The sequence below is a fragment of the Sciurus carolinensis genome, chromosome 2 (assembly GCF_902686445.1).
Source record: "Sciurus carolinensis chromosome 2, mSciCar1.2, whole genome shotgun sequence".
Lineage (NCBI taxonomy): Eukaryota > Metazoa > Chordata > Mammalia > Rodentia > Sciuridae > Sciurus > Sciurus carolinensis.
In genome coordinates, this window is record NC_062214.1 from 86623330 (window position 1) to 86649423 (window position 26094).

At 49.6% G+C, this 26094-nt stretch overlaps 1 protein-coding gene across 3 annotated transcripts in view; it reads left to right on the forward strand.

The window, feature by feature from the left end:
* Positions 1-965: 965 nt before the first annotated feature.
* Anp32a (acidic nuclear phosphoprotein 32 family member A) overlaps positions 966-26094 on the forward strand; it is a 34143-nt gene continuing 9014 nt past the window's right edge. Inside the window, exon 1 of one of the 3 annotated variants that reach the window (XM_047539050.1) lies at positions 966-1165. In XM_047539050.1, coding sequence (XP_047395006.1) covers positions 1112-1165 — 54 coding nt within the window. In that variant the 5' untranslated portion in view covers positions 966-1111. Of the gene's footprint in view, positions 1166-7066; positions 7176-26094 lie in introns of those variants that run through there. The other 2 variants (XR_007107009.1, XM_047539049.1) reach the window with 2 other exon arrangements.

Here is a 26094-nt window from a genome sequence, read left to right on the forward strand (position 1 = left end):
GAAACCAAGAGTTATTAGCACCTTCCTTTTCTCCTTTTTAATATTCTATACATTCAGCAGACAGTTCTTAATCCGTGGTCTTCATTCATTTATTGCCCACAAGATCCTGAGTGACTCTTGGTGATCACTCCTTTTAAGCTGGCCTTATCTGACAACAAAATTAAATGCCCTCGGCGGAGAGAGGGTCGAGACCGCGCGGTAAGTCATCCAAAGGTGGAAGCATCTGGCTCTTATTTACTTATTTATTCGAGAGGCGATGGCGGCGACCAGGTTCGGACGAGGCCGGGGGAAAGGGTGCGCGGACTGTAAGCTGCAACCGTGGGGTAGGAGGTCTCCGCGGAGGTGGGGACAGCCACACTCGCCCAGCTAGACCTGCCGGACCCAGACTATGACCAGCCCCTCCCCCACTGCACCCTTGACCCCTCCCCCTCTTTCTAGGCCTTTCATCGGCCCGCCAGCGGCCCCCAGACCTCACTCCGCCCGCCTCCTTCCGCAGCTCCCACCTACGACGCGGGCGGCCTCAGGTAGCCTACGGGCAGCCCTCCGAGCCCTCAGCCGGGCGGGTACCCTGACCCGACCCCACCGGCCGCGCCTCCCCCTGGTATAATGCACCTGCGGCCCCGCCCCCGGCCAAACACTGAGGTGGCGGCGGGTGGGCGAGACCGGGCAGCGAGGCCCTCGAGGTGCAGTCACCTTCCCTTCCCCCGCCATTCCGCCCACCCCGCTGGCTCAGCCACCGAGCAGCCGCCGCGCTCCTCAGCCGCCCCGAAATCTAAAGGGGTCCGTCTCCGGCACCACAACCAAATGGCTGAGCCTCCCTGGCCGGCTGCGCAGCCCGCCCATTGGACCCTTCCCCCCCCGCCGCCGCCACCATTGGCTGTTGCCCGGAGACCCTCAGCAGCGATTGGCTCGAGCTGCTGCCGCTCATCCGCGAAGCCGCAGATCCCGCCTCCACGGTGATCAGGTTAGTGTGCGCCGCGGGTGCTGGGGGCTCGAGAACCGAGCGGAGCTGGTTGAGCCTTCAAAGTCCTAAAACGCGCGGCCGTGGGTTCGGGGTTTATTGATTGAATTCCGCCGGCGCGGGAGCCTCTGCAGAGAGAGAGCGCGAGAGATGGACATGGACAAACGGATTCATTTAGAGCTGCGGAACAGGACGCCCTCTGATGTGAGCATTTGCCAAAAATATCTCCGTCGGTCCATTCTCCTACTTTGTGTGTGTATGTGTGTGTGTATGTGCGCGCGCGCATTGGGGGGAGGCACTTTTTTTGAGGAGGGCGACCCGGAGGTGTAGGCTTGGGGGTCGGACTGCAAATGAATTGCAAGATTAGGGGTTGCAATGCCATCCGAGCATGTTCCGGCTGCCGCCGCCGCTGCCCTTGGTGTATGACTACCTGTGCGTGTGCTCCCGCGTGTGCGAGTGTGGGTTCGAGTGTGTGCGTGCGAGTGTGCACCCATCGGGGGCCAGGAGGCGCACGCGTTTGGGTCGGAGAGAATGGGGCGAAATAGCCCTTGGAGCTCGCTGCTCCCATGACTTCGTCTAGGGGAAAGATTAACGAGGGAGGAGGGAGGAGGAGGAGAGGGGCTGCCTCCTGGATTTAACAACAAAAAGGGGGGTGTTGTATTTTATACATGTATCCCCCTTCCGCCCCCTCCCGCGCCTGCCCCCTCCCTTTCTCCCTCGCTCGCGCACACAATAAGTTTTGGGCTTCGCGAGTCCAGTTTAGTTTCTGATAAATGTGGGCCGAGGCCCCCGGGGAAAGCGCGTGGGGAGGGGGCTGCAGTGGAGTTGGGAATGGCTCGAGTTTAAAGTGCGTCTTCATTTCTTTGCAGTGATGAGGCGAGAGACGGGGGAGCCATATTTGTAACTTTGTAGTGTTCGTGAACGCGCCCTTTCTCTCCCTCCCTCCCTTTCTCTGCCTTCCTTCCTCTCCTCCTCTTTCTCCCTCACTCTTTCCACCCCACCTTTGGGCCAGATGCTGATGTTTCTTCCTTTCCCTACGAAGGGGTGATAAATTGGAGGGAGGGGGAGGGATTTTCGAACGTGCAAAGGACAGATAATCCCCGCGCCTCCCCACCTCGAGCGATCGTTAGTGCAAGTTGCCCAAAGGCTACGTCCCGGTCCCCCTCGCCCCAGCTCCCTCTTGAGATGCCAGCCTTGGGGCCCTAGTGCCCCTCAGCACTGGCCCCTGGCCCGTCTTTCTCCCCGGTGGGCTCCCTGGCAGCCATTCGGCGCTTGGTTAATAAATGGGCACGGGAAACTTTGTCAGGACGCGAGCTGCCCAGAGCCGGTGCCCGGGTGGATATTGGCTGGGTCCACATTTATGCGGGCATGGCAGACGCGCAGCTTCAGGATGGGAGTTTGCCCTCCCGTCGCCGTTATTGATTGGGCAGCGGCGGGAGTCCGGCCGGAGGAAACTTACACGGGTGGGAACTAGGAGGCTCGGGCGAAAGCCCACCTCCGAGGAGGAGGAAGGTGAGGCTGGGTGACTTGAACACTCGTTTTTATTTGTCTCCCTCTCCCCCTTAAACACCAGTGTTTTCTGCGAGTTGGCGCTCGGCGGAGGAGACCCCTGGGTCTGGGGCGGAGACGCTGGCGAACTCCTCTCGGCCCTCGGGGGGGACCTGGGGCGCGCGGGCAGGAAGACCCCGCTTCCGGCCTGGGTGCCCGGGGTTCCGCGGAGTTGGGAGTTCGGGCAGCACTGACTTGTCGCCCCTCAGCCTGTTAGACCCGAATCCTTGGCGAAGGCAGGCCTCGCTTCCTCTTTTCCCTAGTTCCTCCCCCAAACCTGAGCGAGACTTTTGAAAACAAGATCCTTTTTGTCCCCCCCCACCCCCATCATAACGCAGCTGTGGACTGTAGACGTGCGAGTGCCTTATGGCGCGCAGGGCGGGGAGGAAGGGGTGCCGCCAGGGAAGGCAGGAGTTTCCGCGAACAATTTGTCGGCGGCTCGCCTTTCTGCCCGCTTCGTCCCGGCTGGGACCCCGGGCATTTGGGGGCTGGGTGTGGTGATGGGGGAGGGGGCCGAGCCGCGGTCTTCCCGCGTACTTTCCGGAAGCCCCCCGTGCTGAGGGGGAAGGGCGCCAAGTAGGGGGCCGGGGTCGTGGCCCGTGGGTGTGGAGCGCGGTGGCCGGACCAACCCGACCAGCGCTGCTGGCCAACTGGGAGCGACATCGAAAGCGGGTCGAACCGGCTCTTTAAACTTCCCCGAGTGTGTGCTGGGGGAGGGGAGCGCTCCGCGCCGAACTGGGAGCGATTTCTCACGCTTCGCCCCCTCGCCTCCAGTCTCCCGGCCCACACGCCTGCCCCCTGCCTCGAGGCGGGGTGGGGCGCGGGTGGCGGGGGAGGGGGCACTTTCTGCACATTTCGGGGGGGAGGGAGAGAAAGCTCGCGAAAGAGGGACAAAAGGGGTGGGGGAGGAGGAACTGTTTTTTTTTTTTTTTTTTAAATAAACGTTTCTAAGACGAATGGCTCCCGGAGAGCGTCCCCTGCGCCCCTCCCCGCCGCGCTCCCACCGGGGCCCCCACACACCCACCTTTGGCACCTCTCCCAACTCGGATCCGGGGGCTGGTGGCCACGCCGCGACGCCGAACTAGGACGAGCAGCCATGTTTCCCGGGTCTCTCGCGGCCGCCCCGCCCCTCCCCCATGGCGCGCGGCGCGGGGCTCGGAATGCGGGCTCGGGCTCCGGCTCCATGCGGCGCGGAGCGGCGGCGGGCGCGCGGGCCGGGAGGGTGCGCCGGCGGCCTCGGCTTCCCGAGCTGGCTCCGAGCTCCAGGTGTTTTATTTGTGATTAGTATTTTAACGGCTAGGCCCGCCCGGGGCCGAGCTCGAGGACGCCGAGGCGTTATTGGGGGGCGGGGGCAGTCGCCAGGGCCCTGCGCGCCTGTGGCACGACTGCCGGGCGCCGGGCTGCCATTTTGTCACCGTGGCTGTTGTCGCTGTGGGGGGGGCGGTGGAGAGCGGAGTCTTGCGCCATTGCCCCGACGGCCTCTGGCGCGGAGGCGGCTAGGGGAGCTGGCTCCAGGGACCCCCGTTGTGTTCTGCTGGCTGATGGGGGTTTCTACCCCCCGCCCCACGGCCTGAGGCTTTGCTGGAGCGTCGCAGCGCCCAGAGGGCGACGATCCTCTTCCAAGCACCCCCCCCACCCCCCACCCCCCGCGCCACCACCACACACCCAGTCGGGCTCCCTGTCCCCCGCCCCTCTTCTCTGGTATTTCGTTCCTCCTGCAGGCGTTCTAGACGTAGTTAGATGTGGCCTTGAGGACGTCCTGGCGTTTGCTCCTTCGGCGGAAGTGATAGGGTGAGGGGAAAATTAAACATGAGGTTTCTTTTGGCGGGCGGGAGGGTTTGAGCGCGCGACTCTAGTGGCCCTGACTGAAGCCAAGGACAGCAGCCTCTTACTCGGGAGGGACGAGTTGTCGGGGATGTGCTGGGGAAACGCCCTCCGGGGCTGGGCTCTCCGGGAAGGTAGGTCGAGCTGCGTGTTTCAGGTGGGTGTTGCGGCACCCTACGGGATATCAGAGCCCCCTCGCTCTTTTTCCTCCGCTCTCATTTTTGCCAGGGTAATGTAGTTAGCTGTCCTACCAAACGTGACCCCAGACCGAAAGAGGAGTAAGGTTTGTTTTTTGAAAAAAGTAAACTGCCTTTCTCTGGCTTGTAAAAGCCAGGCTGTTCATTCGAGTCTTCCAATGCTGGAGTCTCTCTGAGACTTTAGAAAAGCAATGTGGGTACTGCTTAAATAGCATCGTAGACCTGATGTCTACCTAGAGACTAACTTTCGGGGCAGTGTGTCCGGCAAGGGCTGCCCTGGAAGCCAGCTTTTACTTTGACCTTTGGAGTACATCGCATGATGTTTTCCAAGCTGACTACTGCCTGATTGGGTCTAAGTAGCTCGATATCAACTCCTGTTCATGCAGGCCAATCTGAGATTCGTAGGCAGAAAATTGAATGAGATCTCCCTATAGCTGTGTTCAGCTGAATTTTGTTACTGGTGCTGTTGCTGATGGTAGTTTTGATTCCGGAGGATCCATGATGAAGCTGAACTCTGGAACCACAGAGACCTGGGTTTGAATTCCCCTGACACTGAGGTTGGAGACTGCCCCTTGTGACCTGGAACAGGTCGCCTTAACCCACCTCTCTGAAGCTTGCCATCTTGTAAAATGGGAACAGCAATCCTGTTTAATCAGTAAGTGGCAAAACTGGTTTGATCTGGCCCTTTGTAGGTGCTCAGTATATGATAATGTTATTCTCAGATATTGGGGTGCGGTGAGGCATAACTTGGGCTTCTTAGTTTAGAATAAGAACAACAATAATAGCTAATGTTTACATAGCCCCCATGCTGGGTCTGACACATTGCTAAGTGGATTACACATAGCACTTAATTTATCCCCACAACTGGCACTGTGAGGTAGATACTTTGTTATCCTCATATTATGCTTAAGGAAATTGGAGCAGAGTCGTTATCACATGAGTACCTGACCACTAAATGACAGAATCAGGATTCAAACTCAGACAGCTAGTTAGTACTGTACTCAGACTGAACACTCTACAGCCTCCCTTGAAGCACTTTTTTTACTTTATTTATTTATTTTTGGTAAGGCACTATGGGGAAGAGCTTTTTTTCCCTCCACTTTTGGAATGGTGCCACCTTAAGAGTGAGTTTCTTGTTACTGAAAGTATTGAAATGAAGACCAGTTTGGCTCTTGGTTAAGATACTGGATATGAGGATGTATTCAACCTTAGGCTCTGTGCATTGACATTTTTAGGGAAGCCATACAATTTGGTTTGGCGCATCATGTCTGCTTAGGCTCAAATGAATCTGGCCTTTTAGGTGTGAGGGGACACATTTTAGGTACAAGATAAGCAGGAGCCCCTCTTCTGCATTGGCTTATATGGGATCTTGCATGTAATGCATGAACAGAATTGGTAAGTCCTGAGTATCTGGGACAGTATACTAATAACACCTCATGGATCATCTCACTTAATCCTCCCAACAACCCCTCAAGGGTAGGCCAAGCAGTGCAGCATCATCCCTACTGTCAGGATGAATCATTTAGGTTTGGAGAGGTTGAACCGTGGCAGGCATCGGTGCTTGGTTCTCTGCTCTAAAACCAGAGGTTAGGTGAACAGTAGACACTTTGAGAGTTGTGTAGTCCATTGGGATCCAAACATGGCCTATTACCAGAATCGTCTGGAGAGCATGTAAAATGCAGATTTTCCAAACTCCACCCTTCGATGTAGGTTTACCACAGGGTCACCAAACCACAGCTGAGCCTGCCTGGTTTTGTAATGCCATGAGTGAGCTAAGAATAATTTGTACATGTAAACATTGTAATCAGTTTTATGATAAGGAGCACTGACTTTGAATCCTAGTTAAGCAAAATGTTATCCAGCTCCCCCTCAACTGTACCTGTCTCATTAGCAGAACTGTATTAAAAAAATTTTTCGTATTCAATTTATTTTGAATTTCATCAATAAAGGAATTGTGGAAATTGTTTTCACTCTTGTTATAAAAGTTCCTGTGTATAGTATTCTCAATTTTGCTTCCTGAGTAAGTTTCCTATCCAACCCTTTGTAGAAATCTGGTTTAGTAGTGGAAGGGATGACCCCAGGGACTTGTGTTTTATTTCTTTAAGCATATGGAAAGCCATACATTTGGGTGATCATTCCAAGACCTTTTTGTATGTGTCCTTTAGCTAGTTTGAGCTCAGTATAAACCCACCTCAATCCAAGGACCTCCATAAGAAGAGAAGTCCTGATTTACTGTGGAGCACCACTCTAATCAAGATTCCCAGAGATAGAGGGAGGGAACTTTGCAAAGATACCAGATTTGAGGCCCCCCTGGCTGGCATCAGGCTCAGGACACAGATCGCTAAAAACCTCAAGTCATCTTGGGATCTCTAGCTTGGGCTTATTGCTTTTCTACCACACGATTCCCTGGGGAGTGAATCACCGCAAGGTGGCTTTGGGTTTCTGAGCCCTTATTTTTCCCACCAGCCTCTTGTGCTTGAGCTACTGAGAAGAAATGGATAGAAGATTGGCCAGGCTGAGGGAAGGAAGAGATAAATTCAAGGGGACAAATCCTTGTTCCCATAAGGCTATCCTGTACTTTAAGGATGGCAAAACACAGATCTGGTTCCCTCTTTTTGCTGCTGCTGCACCACCAGCCCCTCAAGGTAATTTCCTCTAGTCTTGGGACTGTTGATTTTTTTTTTTTTTTTTTTTTTCCCCTGGAAATTGCATAGAACACTCATGTCTGCTTACACTCATGTCTCCATCTTCATGTAGTCACTTCAGAAAAGAATCAAGAGCTTATTGCTCAGAGGAGGTGGGGCTCTGGTTGAATGAACTTGGTACAACTCTGGCCTGACTTGGTTTAAAAAGAGGCTCTTCACTTTGGTGTGCAGGAGGGGCACACCTCCTCCTATGTCTATTAGACATTTGCTGCTACATCTTCTCCATTGCAGCCTGCTCACCCCTGCACGAGTGAGCAATCTAGTCTTTGGGACCTCCCACCTGTACCCAGTACACAGCACCCAGCACCCAGCACCACTGCCTCCCTTTCACAGGCAGGTAGAGACATGGACCTGAGTCAGAATCTCATGTTACATTGGAATGTAATTATGCGGCAAATACTAAATGCCCAACAATGATGTTTTCATTAAAGAGATGGAGTCTGGCAGGGATGGAGATTTGTGAAGGCATCTGTTATTCAGAACTTCTCATTTAATAAAATTGGTTGAAACTAGATGAGCAAAGCACCCATGGCCCTGAGCCACCTTCCAAGACATGATAGCAGCCTCCTTGTTCTGATAATTGTTAATTCAAAGTCTTAAGTAAGGTAAAATGTCTTTTTTTTCCCGTGTACTCCAAGCCATGCCCTATGCCATGCCCTGCAACTCATGTGCTTTTTCCCTCAAATTGATTTTGTTTTGGTTTCATGACTGCTCCCTGCTTTCCTCCTATCATTTCTTTTACCAAAACTTGCTCCAGGCAGCAGATCTAAAAGATCAACTTACTCTACTATTACTCTGATGTGGATTAAAGTCCAGGCTGTGTTTCCCAGAGGTATTTACTTTTGGAGATTCCGGTTTGGTGAGGAAATTACCAGAGAACTATTAAAGACTTGAGTGCTGTTTTCAGCTTTGCTATTAACTGAGTTGGGCAAGTAGTTCACCCTCTTGTTTGCATCTAAAACAGGGGTGATGAATTAGATCAGTGGCATCCAAACTTTTGATCCTAATGGTAACATATGTTTAGCACTGTCACCCAACATGCATATATAGCATTAAAAAAAAAATGTGCTGATTTGGATGCATAAATTGACTTAATTCTGTTACTGTTGAGACATTAAAAGATGGATATTAAGGTGCCTTCATACCCGAATATTTTGTGATTTGGTTTGGGGAAGAGAGTGCTTTTTTATGCCTTGTGAAACCTCTGCACTGGGGTCAGCGGTGATTTCCCCTACTTTAAGCCAGCCCATCTCTTGGTCCCCTCTTTCCCACCCCAAACTTCATCACAGGATAAGGAATCATTTTAGCTTCCTATCCCAGAGAGATGCCTTCCAAAATTCCTGGTTGTGCCAGTGGCCCTCAGCCAACCATATACCCCACCCTCTCCTGTATGCTCGTCTCTTCTTGTCCCCCATCCTTCAGTGTTCCCCACACTGTGGCGGTTTCTTGAGCCCCACATTTTGTAGCACCAAGACAGAATTTTAGAGATGATGCTGTCTAGGTGTGCATCCTGTCTCCCCCACTTCCACCTGGGGTACTTGGGCAAGTCCCTTCACCTCATAGCACCTTCCCTTTTTGTCCCTGTAAAATGAGAGTGTCATAATACCTACCAACAGTCTGGTACACAGTAAGCACTCAGGAAATGCTGGCTGTTATTGTTACAATCTGTTCTGTTAGAAACTTTAGTTGGCATTCACTTAAAATTTTTTACATTATCAACAGGCACATTTTATTAAAAGGTAACATTTGTTCCCATGGTAAAAGAGGTTATAAGCCATAGATTCAAATTTGCAGGAGGTTACATTTCCCTGGGAGTAGTTTGATAGTCAGTGTGCTGCTGTTCCTAGATCTGGGGATAGCTGTATCATCCTGACAACCTGGAGCAGCCCCAGTACTGGATCCAGGAGAGTCGCCACTTGAGACTCTGTCCTCTCCTGGGCAGCTCCTTTCTCCCTGCTGCAGCAGCTATTTCAGATGTCCACTCAGAATTCCCGCTGGCCCCACACACTTTCCCTTCCAGCCTGGGATGTCCTTCTCATGAAAAATTGAAACCTGCTTTCCTAAGAAATGCCTCAACCAAACCTGCCCAAATCCCTTCCCAGCTCAGAGCTGATGGGTACGTGGGTGGCTTTTCCCTACTTTAGTCTGGGCAAAAGTTGGAGGCAGCAGGACCTGGTGGGCTAGGAGAGCTGGGACAGAGGGGCATGGTGAAGCTCAGGAGGGGAGAGACCTGCCAGCCCTGCTGTGTGAGACATCAGCAAAGTTGTGCTAGGACTTGGAGCCAGCAGTGCTCAGGTCTGAATTTCTGGATTCTGCTGCCTCCTGCAGACATCATGAGAATGGGGCACTGTGTGTGTGTGTGTGTAGAGAGAGAGTTTGTGTAGGAGGGGTTGCAGGAGGGTGGAGGCAAGGACCCCTGATAGTAAATTTAGAGGGCTCTGGAGGAGGGACTTATCTCCACCTTATATAACCAGCTTTCACCTTAGCACTGATGATTGGCCTTCCTGACAGGCAAAGCAGTATGATTGTGAGGAGAAGAGTGGGGGAGAGTGAGGGGAACCACTTCCACTGACCTGTTCATCAGCCAGAGCCTGTGCACAGCCTGGGCACCAGCATCCAGAACGAGGCAGGGAGTTAAATAGACTATTTAAGTATTTGTGTAGCAAATTTAATTGTGTTCAGTTTAAGTGAGAGAAGGGCATGAGAGGAATGGATTACATGGGCTTGATATTGTCTGGTTCCCATGTAGGAGCTGGAGTGATAGACAGGAGGAAGGAAGGTGTGTTGTTAGTAAAGCAGATTTCAACCCCAGCTCTGTATCACAGCCACCAGGGAAGCATTTGAAGAGATTCCCAGGCTCTACCCCAACTACCGAATCCGTTCCCAGGTGGTACCCCAGTGCGTGTATTTTTAGAAAGCTCTAAAGAGGACTCTAAAGCACAGTTGGAAACCTCCACATGGAGGGAGGGTGCAGAACTTCACAGCAGGTAGGAAGAACTATACTAAATGGATGTAAAAGAAGAAGAAATGGAGCAAGGACATAGAGAAAAGTACAGGGTTTAACCTACTAGGATGCAGAGATCCACTCCTTGGCCTGTCCCCATAGCATACAGAGCACACAATCTCAATCTCTCTCTCTCTCTCTCTCTCTCTCTCTCTCTCTCTCTCTCTCTCTCTCTCTCACACACACACACACACACACACACACACACACACATTGTACTCACTGTACTTATAATTTCTTATGTACCCATATTTCATAAAGCTGCTGCTAGAAGTGGGATCAAGACTGGACTTGACCCATCCTCAGTCTCCAAGGGACTGAGAGGCAGTGGACCTTTTGTGGAGTAGGGAAGACATGAGTGTCCCAGGACTGCTGAGTTTGAGACTATTGGCAGATCACCTCTGAGCCTTGGTTGCTGCCTCTATAAAATTGTAAACAACAGTAGTGCCTTTTCTCCAGGAGTTGTTGTCAGGAATAAAAGAAATATGGTCTCTACCAGATTAGGCAGACCCTGAAGATAGATTCCAGGCTGCAGGCTTGAAAGAGCTGTTGGATAGGGAGCCAGCTGCTCTGCAGAAGTCTGTGCTGGATGTCTGGGATTGTGTGGTGGGAATGGCCTTTTGCCTGTCCAGAAGGAGGCCTCACTGGAGCTGCTTTTAGAGCAAGTGGGAAGCCCCAGGCAAAGGACAGAGCCCCCAGCTTTTTGTTGAAGTGGGGCTGGAGGAACTTCAGGCAAGCTGCAGGCGTCCTCTGCCCTAGGGCTTCCCTTGGGGCGGGAGCTCTGCGTGACTTGCCTTTGCTGTGCACTCTTCCTGTGGCATCAGCCCTTCTGCCTCTCAACTCCGGGCTTTGCTGCCAAACTCCAGGTCCGCCATTTCCAGTCTTTCAAAGGGCTCTGTGAGGTTCTCTCCTCCATGAAGCCCTATTGGACTGGACCCACCAGGAGAGAGGAAGCCAGCCACATCTATCAGGTGATGTCCAGGTCATGCCACAGCAACCTCCTCAGCTAATTCCAATAAAATCTCACTTGGGTGTGTTCGTGGTTCCTATTTCTTGACCTGGTCAAAGTCTTTTTTTGTACTCTAGCCAGAGGGCACATTAAGGGTATAGGGAGCCCAGGGTGACACACAGCTGGGGATATAGGAATGCTCTGGTTACCACAGATTTGTTTCTTTGCTTACCTGTGGGAAGGGTCTGTTTGTTCTGGGTCAGGGGCCTGATCTAAGTGGACGGGAAGGAACTGACCATCATGGCCTCCCAGGAGTTCCTTCCACTTTTGCTTGTCTCGCCTTCGCTGTGGAGTTTGAGTGTATTCTAGAAGAGTGGGCTGTGTGTACTCTGACGCTCCCTAGCTGTCTCTAAGTAGGCCTGATGAAGCCTGTCTGCAGAGGTTGGCCTGCAGCCATAATGAGCAGTTCTGCTCCTCTGAGCCCCCATCTAGTTTGTGGCTCTGCAGACGTGTGTTTATGTGTCTTGGTTGGGAACAGGTCTGTGAGTCTGGGGAGTTTCTCCTAGAGGAAAGCCCTCAGGGTCTGCTGTTGTGGGTAGGGCTAGCAGGAGCTGAAATGGAATGTTGGTTGTCTTAAAGCTGCAGGGATACTTAGTTCAGAGCAAGTGTTTGGCCTATGTGGTCACTCAGGAACCCTCTGACAGTTCCAGTGGCTAGTGTGATCATTGTCAGGGCACAGCCACATGTGGAAATGAGACTGTGCCTCTAAGTTTGACCATGTAGCCACAGACTCCATCAAAGTGTGGTATGTGTTCCCATCATACCAGAAAGCAGACTTGAATTGGGTTAGTGTCATGTTAGCACCAGGAGGCTCGTTATGGCCCTGGATGCCCTGATGGGGAGCAGGGAGTGACTGATGGTAACTAGGATGGTTTCTTCAAATAGAAAATACTGCAGAGAACTGCATAACTGGACCAGAGTTATCTAGATGGTAAATTGAGGTAAGAATTAAAATCCTGCCTTTCTGGCTGACCCCCGGCTTTAGCTAACTTTGCATTCATTGTTTACAAACATATTGATTGAATGCCTACTGTAGGCATTCTGTTCTAGGTGTTCTGGATATAGTAGTGAACTAGACAAACAAATCACCTGTACATTCTTTGGGGGCCATTCATTCTTTGGGGGAGACATCCAATTAAGTCACCAAACAAGGGCATGGCTGATGGTGTGGTAAGTACTGTGAATATAAATAAAGCTGGGTTATAGGGTACAGCTACCAGAAAGGCTTCTCTGAGGAGTTGAGATTTGAGCAGTGTAGGTAACTTAAGCTGGGCTTGCACTGCCATAAGCCAGAACCTTAAAATACCTATCTAGAGGTACCATCTTCCTGGTGAGGAAGCTGAGATCAAGCAAGATTAAGAGGTGAATTCATGAGCACGTTAGTAGGAAAGATGAAATAATGCAAAACAGGGAGAAGTTGAACAGCTAGCCAGAACTCTGCTCATCAACCTTAGGCACTGACCCTCTGCTTTGTCATCCCAAAATGTCTTTTATTATCCTCTTGGGACTCTTGCTTTAAACAATTTGGACTTCTAAATTGCATTATTAACAATAGTAGATTTATTTTCTCATTTATGGCTGGGTGTGTTGGAGCTGGTAGACATTTTAAACACATGGGTATCTACCAACCAGATTTCAGGGCAAGAACTGACCTAGGGTGGGTTTTATTCCTGCCTGGGAAGAGATACTGCCCTATTTTGGTAACCACCAGCTCTGATATCAGAATGGGATTCCCCTTGACCTTTCTGAAATAGCAGTGATTCTTGGAGGATCCCCATTTCTTTTTTGATTCACTTGGGCCTTTCCTGCCCTCTTGAAGGTTTGAAGGTCCAGGTACTTTGGGTGGGCTGGTGAGACCTTAGCAATGCCTCCCATCCTAGTTTGTGAGACAGAACTGAGCCCGGGGCTTATTTTAGGCGGAGAGAAGCCCAGTTAGTCAGAGGTCATACAAATGGCTGTTGACCCACCTCTCCTGAGGACCTGGATAAGCCAGGTTTGGCTGATAGGTTCTCATCTGGGAGCAGGCTGCCTTTGAGACTGTGAAAGGGACTCTGGTTGAAGTTAATTAGCCTGGGAGGGAACTGCTTCCCACTGTTAGGGGCCTGCATAATTTGATTCCTGTTGTTTTCTTTTGAACTTCTAGAAGGAAGGCATTAGATTTTCTAATGTGTTTTGTTTGTTTTTGACTGTTCTGTACCTATGTGCACAGCACTATATTCTTATTTAATTTATACAGAAATGCTGCAAGATGTTCCCATCTAACAGATGAGAGAGCCGAGGCTCAGAAAGAGGTTGAGTAACTAACCCAGGGTCTTGAGGAACTGTGTTAAGTACAAAGCCAGGTCACCAGCCTCAGAGATATGCATGGATTCTAGAACTTTAGCTAAACACCAGTCTTCTCCCAATTACTTGAGTGATAATGTGGAAATACTCTAGACTTCCATTTCTTTCTCTTCTACATCTGTATCTGCTACGTTTATTTTCCTAGGAAAGTGAAGCAGATTGTGCCAAAATTTCTAGTTTTAAAAATGTTTTATTGTGGAATAGAACACATAAAAGTAAACAATAAGGTTTAATGATTTTTTTTTTTTTTCTATTTGGGTTTTCTTCCCTGCACCCCCCCCCCTAATTTAAGTGGTTATTTTACACTTTCAGAGATATCCCAGTAAAATCAACTTTCATATTCCTGCCCAGATCTTTCTGTGTGAGGGTCTTAAAAAAATGTCCGAGTTTCCTCTGACTAACTTCAGATACTAGGGCTTCTGCCTACAGATGGAAAACATACCCTAGGGCCTTAGAGATACTGAACTGGGTCTGTGAAGTGGGAGAAGGGTCAATCACTTTCCAATAAAAGTAGGCTGAGACATAATTAGGGGCTTAGGTGCTGCCTCAAAAAAGAAGTAGCTGTGTATTCCAGCCTTGTGTAAGGAAAGAGTATACAATAGAATGAATGGGCATGGTGATGCTGTGCGATTTACTCAGACCTCCTCCTTGCCCTTTCCATGAGGAAGACCTCTCTGAGACCTGAAAGGATTTGGAACCCTTTATTGAGCACCTAAAATGAGTTTTGCCTAGTACCTACTTGCTCGTACTTGGCAATCATTACTTTTTTGATCCTTTAGAAAACCCGAGGTATAGGTACCCCATTTTGAGACAGGGAGTCAGGCCCGTAGAAGTCAAATAGCTTTCAAGGCACATCAGACTGCCTTTGTGTGTTATAAAGGCCCCTTTGCCTGCCTCTCCCAGATGGACACACTGGGGGCAGAAGGCAAGGACACCTTCATCATTGTATCCTCAGCACCTGGAGTCATACCTGGTATTTAGTAAGTTCTAAGTAGCATTCACTGAATGAAGGGAGGTTAAGTACCTTTTCACACAGGAGGGCAGTGGTGAGCCCATTAGGACTCCAAGGACTGCACCCTATAATCAGAAGTGGGATCTGATTTCAGTACTTCTTTCACCAATCTGGGCCAATGCAAAATGACATGCTCTGGTTTATCTACATTGCAGAATTATTTATTATGACAGAAGAATGGGACAACCCAAATACCCATCAATAAGGAACTGGATAAGAACGATGGCACATCCACACAATAGGACAGCACCAGCAGTTGCCCATATAAGGAACATGGGAGGTTTCCTGTGTTCTATTACATGAACTTCATGAAAAAAAGAAAGACAAGGCAAAGATCAGTATGCTGGGCCAGTTTGTGGTAAAAGGGAGAAAAATAAGATTCTGTGTTACTTGTATATGTTATATATGAACAAACTGGCTCAGTAAGTGGAGCAGTTAACTGGACCAACAAAGAGGAGATGGCACAAAGGATTAACTGTGTATCATCATCATCATCATCTGCTGCTGCTGCTGCTTCTTCCTCCTTCTCCTTCTCCTCTTCCTCTTTCTCTTCTTCCTCCTCTTCCTCCCTTTCTCCTCCTCCTCACCCACTCCCCACTTCAGTACTAGAGATTGGGTCCAGGGCACTCTGCTACCTGAGCTACCTCTCCAGCCATTTTTAATTTGAGACAGAGTCTTGCTAAATTATCTAGGCTGGCGTGGAACTTATGATTTTCCTGCCTCAGCCTCCCAAATCACTGGGCCCAGCCATTAACTGTATATCTTCTTATACGTTCTGATTTTAAAACCTTAGTCAAAAAATTGGGAAACAGCAAACCCAAAAGTGACTTTGAAATAGCTATTCTTATTTTCTGGACTTTGGACTAGATCAAACCTCTTAATCTGGAATGGAATGTTGTGTGCCCTGGTGTATTTCCCTAGTTCTTATGGGCTTTCCCAGGATACTCTGACCATGTTGTAGGTGATTCTGTGGTCCCTTCTACTGATGGCCTGGTCTGGCCCTCTCAGGATGTTTGAGAAAGGCTAATGTGGCACAAAGCAAGGAGTTGACCCAGAAGTGTCAGACCTTGTCCCCATTCCCATTTCTGGGGGTTTATCCCCTGAACACATTGCCTTGATATGACTCAGTTGGTTCTTCTCCCAAAGTGAAGGATGCAGTGAAGAGAGACTGTTCGAGTCTGCAAAAACTGTTCTGGCTGCTGTGTAATAGGAAGGGAAAATGACAGAACATTGTCCCAGGTTATTTTTAATACTTTGCATCAGCAAACATTCATTGAAAGCTGAGTGCAAGGCAACGTGGGGGGATCAGAGTTGTATAATACCTGGTCTCTGCTCTCTGGGTTTCAAAGTTCTGGGTAAGAAATACACTCATAAAATTTATTACAGTAACCTCCAGGACAACAAGCTTACCAAGTGGTTTCATACTGATTTGGTCCCATGGAGATGTGGGATTGGTGTGGGTTCTTCTTCCCATTTTATGGATGAAGAAACAGAGTCTCAGTGAAGTCTTGGCCAAAGCCACCTGTTTCCTAAGTGGTAAAGCCTGGAACCAAACCTTATTTTCTGATTACTTCACAGGTGCCTGCTCATAATTAAAACATTCTTCCATAGAATTTTCCCAAGTGTGTAGCCTAAGCCTATTTCCACTTGGAAGCATGGGACGGGAACAGTCCTGAATAAAGTTCTTTTATTTTTTTCCTTTAGGGCAGGCAGGGCCAAGGAAATCTCGGACTTATGACCAGAACTTGGGTTATCTCCTTTGTAATGGTCCACACAATTCTGTCTTCCATTGCCTGTGGACCCCCTATCCTACCACCAGTTGCATAAGAGTATGATGAATATGGAATATGCCTAAGAGTATGATGCAGACAGCACCCTTTTCCATTCCTCAGTCTCCTGCAACTGTCTCCTTTCCTTCCATCCTCAAGTTCTGTTATAGCTACCTGGCTTCCTAGCTCTTCCCAAATAGGGTTAAGTGTGCTTCCTGCTCAGGGTCTGTGCCCCGGCTCTTCCTTCTGTCTGGATGTTCACTTGGTTTCAAACCCTGCAAAAACCTTACTTCAAATAAGCCTTTCCTGGTCACCCTTTCCCTCTTACCCTTGTCACATTTGTTTTTCTCCCATTTTCTTTCTTCATGTCACTAACATTATAATATTAATATTATTTACATTTACTTATTTATTGTCTGGCTCTCCCACCACAGTATAAACCTATGAGAGCAGAAGCCTGGATTGTTTTGTATCTCTAAGGCCTAGCTCATTGCCTGGCATATAATGGCTACTCCATACAGCTTGTTGAATGAGTAAACTGAGCCTGTGTGCTAAGCAGATAATGCTGCTTTAAGAGGAGAGAATCAAATCCTAGCATTTTAAGAGGTAAAAAGACCCAGGACCCAACTCTTTGCAGAGCTTCATTATACAATATCATTTCACTTGATAATTGTTCAGCACTGTTTATGCATAATGCTTGGCAGACAGTCATTTAGCAGCCTCTGGTTCACATGCTTACAGGACCAGGAAGTTCACCAGTGTTCAGAACAGCCCATTCTTCATGACAGCCACTGTGATCAAAAGACCCTCTTAGGTTTTACATTCAGCAGAAACATACCTCTTTATAAATCCTGCCCACTGATTAGTGGAACTGCTGGAGTAATGCAGAAAACTAAAATGTACCTTTGTTCACACATGATACTCTTTCAAATAGTTGGGGAGAGATAACTATCATGGTCTCCCCCACCCTGACTAGTTCCTTCAATTGTTCTTCAATTGAAAAATGCCTTTCCACCCTGGTTGCCTTCTTCAAGTTTGTTTTTCAGATTTCAGAATTTAAAGTTTGGGCTTGTCAGTGCAGTGTTTGGGGACCCTGACCAAGGAACTTGTCCATTCCACTTGTTTCTGTCACACAGTCTGGGATGACCTTGCTGGCTGCCATGGCAGTGGCCTCCTCAGGAACTGCTGATGAAGACCATTTAGGGCCCTTCCTCCAGTCATCTAGCCCCTGGACTCTTGAAATTCAAGAGTCATAAAAATTGTAAGGGCTTTTTTTTTCCTTCCGTTTTGTTTTTTAGCACTTTGAGATTGAAGCAGCAATAGACCTGGGAACAATTAACTCAACCTGTATTCTGTTAAAAAGAGTGAATAAATGTACTTCTATCACCAAAACCCAGGGGAAGAGATGGAACTCTAGAAGTTAAGCAAAACCTACAAAGCCTGTAACTTTCTCCTTTTCTTCCTTTTTTTTTCCCTGCCTGTCTTGGTGTCAGTCTCGTCCTCTCCCCCACCTCTACATTGCTTCCATGCTTTCCCTCAATCTATTACTTAACTTATCCCCTTCCAGTTAATAGAAATATGGAACTAATATTTCCTTCTAGCATTTGTTGCGCTTCCATCACCAATATTTTACCATAAGTGTTTACAGACTTAGGCAAATTATGCATTTTACATTTGTCTGAGGAGCAAAGAACTTAGATTATATTGCTTATTTGTAACCCAGGACTAATTTGATTTGTGGTCTTGGAGGAAAGAACTTTCAGCCCCAGTCTTAGGTTCTGCATGATTTTTTCCCATTGGTGACTGGACACCAGGACTTCAGTGCCGAGGCATTTGCTCTGCTTCTGTCATTGCTGAGGATACTGTCATTTGGGATAGAGGTGACTGGGAAGGAGGCCAAGGTTGAGGAGATTTTGATTCTGAGGTCATTTGGCCTTCCCTGCCTCATTTTTACTCCTAGCCCCCTGGGGGTGGTGAGGCAGGAGGGCTGCACTTGGGCCTAGGGTCCTTCACTGGCAACCTTTCCACCCTGGTTGCCTTCTTTCCACCCTGTGTTTCCTTTCTTAGAGGAGTCCATCATGCAGAGGCTGTGGCTTTGGGGTCTGGGCCCTAGGCTAGGAATTTGACTTCCTTGGCCACTCTGACCTTGGGTGGGCCACTGCTTGTTTCCACCCAACTTCATGGACTGCTCAGGGTTGGATTGGGCATGGCAGTCCCTAGAGGTAGCACTGATGGGGGTCCTTTAGTTGTTTGAAGCTTTTTTTTTTTCAATAAGTGCCTAACCACTGAGTCACATCCCCAGCCCCCCCCCCCCTTTTTTTTTTTGAAACAGAGTCTCTCTAAGTTGCTGAGGCTGTCTTTGAATTTGCAATCCTCCTGCCTTAGACTCCCAGGCTGCTGGGATTATAGAAGTGCACCAATGCACCCAGTTTAAAGCATTTTTGAAAAGTCAGGTGGGATTAGGCATGGTGTCACACCCCTGAAATCCCAGCAACTCCAGAGGCTGAGACAGGAGAATTGCAAATTCAGGGCCAGCCTCTATATTTTAATGAGATCCTGTCTCAAAGTAAAAAATAAAAAGGACTGAGAATGTGACTCAGTGGTAAAAGTGCCTCAGGGTTCAGTTCCCAGTATGGTATGGAAGGAGATGGGAGCCAACTGGAGGGGCTGGGGGTGTGTAGCTCAGTGATAGAGTGTTGCATGGCATGTATGAGGCCCTGGGTTCTACCCCCAGCACTGACCCAAAAAAAAAAAAAAAAAAAAAAAGGCTAAATAGAAATGGGGCAGATGCCCACAGCAAGGCTGTGAGAAGTGTCTTGGCCTCTGAGTCTGAATGACTTGGTACCTTTAGATGGGTCACACTGTGAGCTGAGATGGACAAAAACTGAATTGCCAACTGAGTAGCAAAACTGGGGAAATGAGTTAACTTCTGTTTTGCAATCAAGCTCTAAACAAGGCAGAGACCCTATGCTGGTCCCCCAAGGTCTATATTGGGATTTCCTCAGCAGATAGCTTCTACAGTTCACAAGTGGGCCCAGCCCAGTTGGGCTTAAATGTCCTCATCTGATTTCAGGAGCTAGTGTCAACCTTATCAGTCAGCTGGGGCGGCTGATTTACTTGAGTCGTTTTAGTGGGATGCTTTGCCTCAGAAAGTGAAAAGAGGGTCGGCTTTCTGGAAGCTAGTTGTTTCTGCAGGGCCACTGCCCGTCTGCACTTTGACCCTTCCTCTAGTCTGACTGAACTGTTCCCGTGTGACCACTCAGTAAGCATTTATGGAGAGCCAACCCCTCTGGGCAGGGGACCCGTGGGGACTTGTACCTGAAAGCTGAGCAAGGCTGTGTTTGGAGAGACCAAAGGAAGAAAGAATGGCCATGCAGCAGCTACCAGGGCAGTTGGCGGGCAGCGGCAAGTTGCCTGGGAGGGTGGAAAGGGTGCATTCCTGTTTGTGCTAACAGAGGGGTGAGAAGAGACTAAACTACCTTGGGAAAGGGGTGCAGGGTTTTCGTGAGGCGGCACTGATGGGTGGGGGCATGGGAATCCTACTTTTTTTTTTTTCCACTCATTACCCAGGATGTCAGCCCTATGTCCCAGAATTCTTTTCTGGCATCCCTCAACCAAGAATCCTGGGTTCCTTGGCCCTTGAAATCACCCATCTCCTTTGGGGAATAGTGACTGAGTTTGATGTGAAGTGAACAACACTCAAAGATTCAAAGTATTTGGACCCACAGAATTTTGGAACTAGAAGGGGCCTCATCTCTCTGCTCAAGCTCCATTGTCCATGGGCTAGAGAACAGGCAGAAGCCCAGAGAGTGTAGTGACTTCCCACAGGGCACACAGCAAATTAGTGGCACAGAGAGCAGTCTGCCTTGAGAAGCATCCTTTGCAATGTACCTGAGTGCTGCTTGTCCCCCTTTCCTTCTCTGCCTGCTTGCCTATTTACTCTCTCTCACACACACACATCCCGCCTGCTCAGACTAGTTTGGATTCTTGCCTCATCTGGTATTCTGGTACCACCCCACCCTAAAATAGGAAGGGAGGACCATTTAGGAGTGGTCTGTCTGTTCCAGAACCCTCATCGCATATCCCACCCCCAGCAAAGTCAGACCCAAGGCTCCTCCTCTTCTTCAAAGCCCCAAATTGCCCTCGGGGGCCTTTTCCTGTTACTCTAGGAAGGTTTTCCTGTACAAGCTCTTAAATTAGGCAGGAAAATAGAGGGGCTGGGCAGTTAGGGAAGGCTTCCCACAGGAGGTGGTACCCATCAGGTCAGTGAAGTAGCATCATCTAGATTCGCTGGAAGGTAGGAATGAGGTAAAGGGGAGGAAAGCAACAAAAGTGCCACATTGGGGACAGCGGTCCAGCTCCGCAAGGGTGCATTAACGAGACAGGCCCATTTAGCAAGCCCAAAGCCAGGCACCAGGATCAAAGTACTGCCCCAGCCTATCTGTAACTGGAGGGAGCTTCCGCAGTGGAACCAGTTCCCTGTGCTGGGGCGAAGCAGAAGCCAAGTCCGCCCCACGCCCTGGGGAGGAGAGAGGAGCCGGTTCCAGGCGGCGGCGCGGCGCGGCGCGCGAGCGAGTCACAGGGTTTATGTTAATGCGGGCCCTCCCCCGCCGCGGCTCAGCCTATGAGCCGGCCTGGCCGACAGCTTAATTACCGCTGCGGCGCCCTGGGCTCGCGTTCCTGGGCTCCCGAAAATAATAAGGATGGCGTCACCACTTTCTGCGCCATGTGCTCCTCGCTGCCTTCCTAGCTCTATTGTAGGAACAACAACAAAAAGACACAGAGGCTTTTTTATTGGAGAGATTTTTGTTTGTTTTTAAAGTAGTGTGGGGCCCTGCCCCTAGTTAAGATTTTGAAAGATCTTTGAGAAGTGTGGAGACCTAAGAATTGGCCATGGAGGCTGCTGTTAGCCGAAGCTGGGAAGCTTCATGGGTGATCTGTTAATTCCACGGCTTTCCACTAGGGACTGTGATTTCTGATCCAGGGTGGCCATGTGTGGTGTAGCGAAAAAGGAAAGAAAGAATCACCCAGATATGGGTTCTGAGGCGCTGAGTGCAGCGCTGGACCTTGCTTCTTCTTCTGGAAAAAAGAGATCAGAACCAACATTTTACAAAATGTGGGTCGTGTTTTTGTTTTGTTTTGCAATGCTGGGAATCAAACCCAAGGCTTCATGCATGCCAGGCAAGTGCTCTACCACTGAGCCACATCCCCAACCCCCCCAAAGTTCTTTTAATAGAAAAAAGTAATTATAAGAGTAAGTTTTGTTTCTGTTGTGTATGCCTATATGCCCAGCACATGTGTGCACTGAGTACAAAGTGCATTTCTCACTGTGGGTTGTGGTTAGAAAGCCACTGGCCTAGATGATCCCTAAGGCCCTTGGAGCTTTCAGAATGTCTGACTTTTCTCACAGAGCCTTGACACCCCCACCCCACAAGCCTGATTTTTGCAGGTTCTGCCATACTTGTTATGAAGCAAAACTATAGACTTTATGGTTAAAACAACAAAATCGCAGATATATCTCTGTTATCCCTGTGTCAAATAATTTGGCCTTCTAGCTAGAAATGGGATCTGCAACAGGGGATGGCCCATTTAGAAGCTGACCTATTTAAAACCCATGAGCACCAAAAACACGGGGTCAATTTGATTTGAGTCTTCTCCTCTGTGCAAAGACTGGAACCTGAAAACTAAATTGGTCAGGGACTGACAAGGTTGAAACCAAATAAAACCAGATGTAGCTGTAAAAATCAAGAGGGGTATGTTTCTGAGCATGCTGCCTTGGTTCCCAGTGTCTTCCGTGAGGAATTTCTGCAGGCAGGTGGGTGACATGCATCTATAGCCTGCCCTCATTCCCATTCTCATGCCTTGACTACACACGGAAGTAGAGAAGGTAGTGGGTAAAGGGGAAGGCAAGCGGCATTTTCCAACCTGGAATGCTCTAAGTACATCATTTCATTTAATCCAGTCCAAGATAATGGGCATTGTAGTCATTAGAGGAAATCTGGAAGCTCAGGGAGGTGAGATGGGCAAGTAAACAGATTTGACTCTAGAGCCTGCCTTCTCTCCACCCCTCTGTGTTGCCTCAGGAAGTACTAGAAACATGCAGAACAGTTCTTACTCTGAGCTTCCTTTTTTCTGATTCTCCTCTTTAGAGAGCTGTTTTTAGGCCCAAGCTGTCCATTTTAATCAGGGCCAGCTTCACGGCTACGTGACCTGTATTGCATGAGCTGCTGTCATTGCCTTAGAATTCTTCATGACTTTCTGAGCAAGGGTCCCACACTGTCATTTTCCACTAGGCCTCTGAGTCATAGAGCCTGTCCTGGCTGTGAGGTAGTGCATCCCCTTTCTTGGGCTTTCTGGGTACCTCTTGTCTGCCTCTGGCATGCCTGTCTTCTCCAGTGGAGGCATTTGGAGCATGCACTCTGTCTCAGCCTCAGTCCTCCTACCTGGCACCCTGGGCTGGAGTTGTTTACTAGCCGACTGTTCCCTCCTAGCCAGTCACCTAACCTCTTGCTGGCAAGGACCCTGACCTTGGCTCACCATCGCCTCTATGTCCCCTCAGCCAACAATGTTGCAGGAACACACTGTGTTGAGAGGCCCAGAGGCCCATATACAGAGCACTGGGTCAAGTCAGTAGCAAGCACAGCTGCCCTTACCTCTCAGGGGCTTAAGCTTGTCTCAGGGGCACAAAGTACACACCCAGAAGCTGCTGCTGTTTATCAAAGGTAGGACTTATCCAATGTTCATTCCACCAGCTACCCTGCAAGTTTCATGGCAGCTTGCCTCTCTTGATATTCCTGGTTCCTAGTATTGTGCCTGGCACAATAAAGAGGACATTTGTGAAGCAGTTGCTCTGGTGTCCGCTCCCTGCTAGGCTGATTACGGAGAAGGACAGTCCCTGACCTCTAGGAGGATCAGATGCTTAATACACGATTAAATGATTCATGCAGCAGCTGCCCTCAGAGCCCCAGGATGCCCAGAGCTGGGTACAAGGAAGGCTTCCTGGGGAGGGGACTTGAACTAGATTTGTAGTGCAAGGGTGGGAGATGGGGAGTGTGGAGATTGGAGAAAGGGGGGCCTTGTACGTCATGTTTAAGAACTCGGATGTTTCCAAGGCACTGAAAAACAAGGTGTATTTTCTAAGTTAGAGTTTGTGCTTTATAGTTTAAACAGATGTCATCATCCCCTTTCTAACAGGCAAAAGCCTAGGGCTTTGGGGACAGAGATGGGACCAGTCAGCCAGTGGAGTCCTTGACCTCCAGGTCGAGGCCTGTTACCAGTAGTCCAGTCTTCCTCCTAAGCATGTCTGTCTCTGTCCCTGAAGTCACAGAGACCTCAGTTGGAGGCAAAAGCAGGCTTGAAGTAACTTGAGGTGACAGTGACCATGGCTGTAATGTTGGAAATGGAGAGGAAAGGTCAAAAGGACTTCGGAGTTTTGAAACAAACAAGTTGTTTGTTCCCTTAGAGTAATAATGTTTGTGTTTATCATGGAAGTTTCAGCTCCCACTGGTGGGGAATGACTGACAGTTTCAGCTTTGGGGACAGTTTTTCAAGAAATGTGTGAGCCAGGATAGTCTGGCTTCTGGGAATCTTCAGTGCCTCTTCATGGACATCTCTTGAGGCAGAATGTGAATGGGAGGCTCCTTCTGGGTGTCACCACTTGATCAGTGAAGTGGCGGGTCCTGCGTGGGGGTGAAAAGTTCCCATACCAGCAGAGTAACTCCAGTTGTTGGGCTACAAGAGTAACCGCATTCAGATATTTTTAAATCACTGGTGGAATTGGGAGAGTCTAAACCCAAAGTACAAATTTTCAGTTTAATTTTAACTTTGCACTTTGCTCACACCCAGGACTTGGCAGGGGAAATGGGCTTTTTTTTCCCCCTCCTCTTTTTAAAGCAAAACACACCCTGGATGCAAAGGGATGTTCTAGCGTGGAAGGGTTAGGACCAAGGCCACCGAGTTACAGAGGAAGCAGATTGGAATTAGAGCAGTTCAGGGAGGGGTCCCAGGGCTGGAAACACATCACTCTGCCCTGGGGTACAAAAACCCTGGCTTTGTGGAGGCAGGTGGGAGGGTGACCAGGATGACCCACAAGCCAGCAGCCAGCTGACATTGTTGCTTTGTTCTCTTTGGTCCATTTCAGACACTTCCTAGGCAGCTCACTTGTTTTCCCCAGTGTGATACCGCATGCTTTGGACTTTTTGGTGATATCAGCAACTACAAGATCTAGGCCCTGACCCCTCCCTCTCCTCTTTGCTCTCACCCTAAACAGTGTTGAACACCTTCACTTCCCACCCCTACCAGGTAGGAGATACAGAAACAGTGGGGATTCTGGAGTCCCCCCCGCCTGTCCCTTCAGAAATGTGGAATTCCCCAGGAGTGGAAGTAGCCTCCTGGAATGTGGGGGAGAGCCAAATAGTGGGGTCCCAGTCCCCTGTGTCTGTGTTCCTTCCTGCAGCCCTCTGAGTCAGGGCTGAGTTAGGTTCTGTGCTTTGGTTACCAAGGAAGTGTAGCCAGGGTGGGGACCTCTGGAAATGGCGCCCACCCAACTCTTGGAACAGTAGGAAGAGGGGCCAAGAGAAAGCAGTTATAGAGCAGGAGAGCCTGCAGAATTGAGGAGGGTCTGGAGAGTGTGTGCCCTACATTTAGGAATGTCAGAGAAGCTGCCAGGGGCCCCTCTGCATGTTGTGAACTACACAGACCCCTTGGGTCCAGTAGACACCCTCCATGACAGTCCTGGGTTTTAGAACAGGCAGTGCTAATGTGGCTGTAAATGGAGAGGATGCCTGGTGAGGGATCAAGGAAGAGCAACGATTGCTTTTAATAAAGAATAGTTGTCATGGTTTGACATGTCCCTGAGAGAAGTGGCTGCAGTTTGGGTGTGGCACTGGGAGCTGGGGACTGGCTTAGTCAGCACTTGGAAACCCAGGTGTCTGTGGAATCTCTGGGTGGTGTGTGCCCTGGTCTCTGAGGCACCCCCAGCACTGACGCCCTCTTCTCCTTGGCTGATGGCAGTGAGGGGAGAGGCCACTCAGGCCAGGAACACCATGTGTCTGCAGTCACGAGTGGACTGGTGTCTCTTCTCCTATTTGTCTTTCCTTAGTGGAGCTTCAGGAATACCCAGGGCCTTCTAAGGAAACCACTGACAGGGGCCTCAGGACTCCTTTTGCTTACTGTAGACCAGGAGAGGGTTACTCTTCCCACATTTACTTGTTCCCTATGGCCTGGCTTCCTGGCTCCACCCTGATTTCCTGCCCTAGGATAGAGGCCCTCACAGGATTTACTTCCAGGCACTCTTGCTAGTGACCTGGAGAAAGCAGCTTGACCTGGACATCTGGCCTCTACTGGGGACTGAACTTCCCCACTCCTACACCCAGTGGGAAGGACCTTTATGGCTAGTGCCTCGGCTGAGAGCTCATTAGCTCTGGGAGAGAGCTGCTGCTGTCCTGGGCAAAGCAGCAGAACCCTGCTGGCCCCTGACTTCCAGCTGTGCCCCATGTTCCCCTGCTCTGCTCGCTGGCTTGGTGTGGACCGTGTTCCCCCTTTTCCTGCAAATTTCCACCTGGCCCACAACGGCTGAGTAGAAGCGTTACCTGGAAGATGGAGACAAGTCAGCCTGTAGAGGAGATGGGGATGCCCTGGACAGGGACCATTCTGCTTATCCAAGGGGCAGCAGCGACCCTGCAACAAATGCAGGAGTGTTGTGCAGAAAGGATGAGCCCATG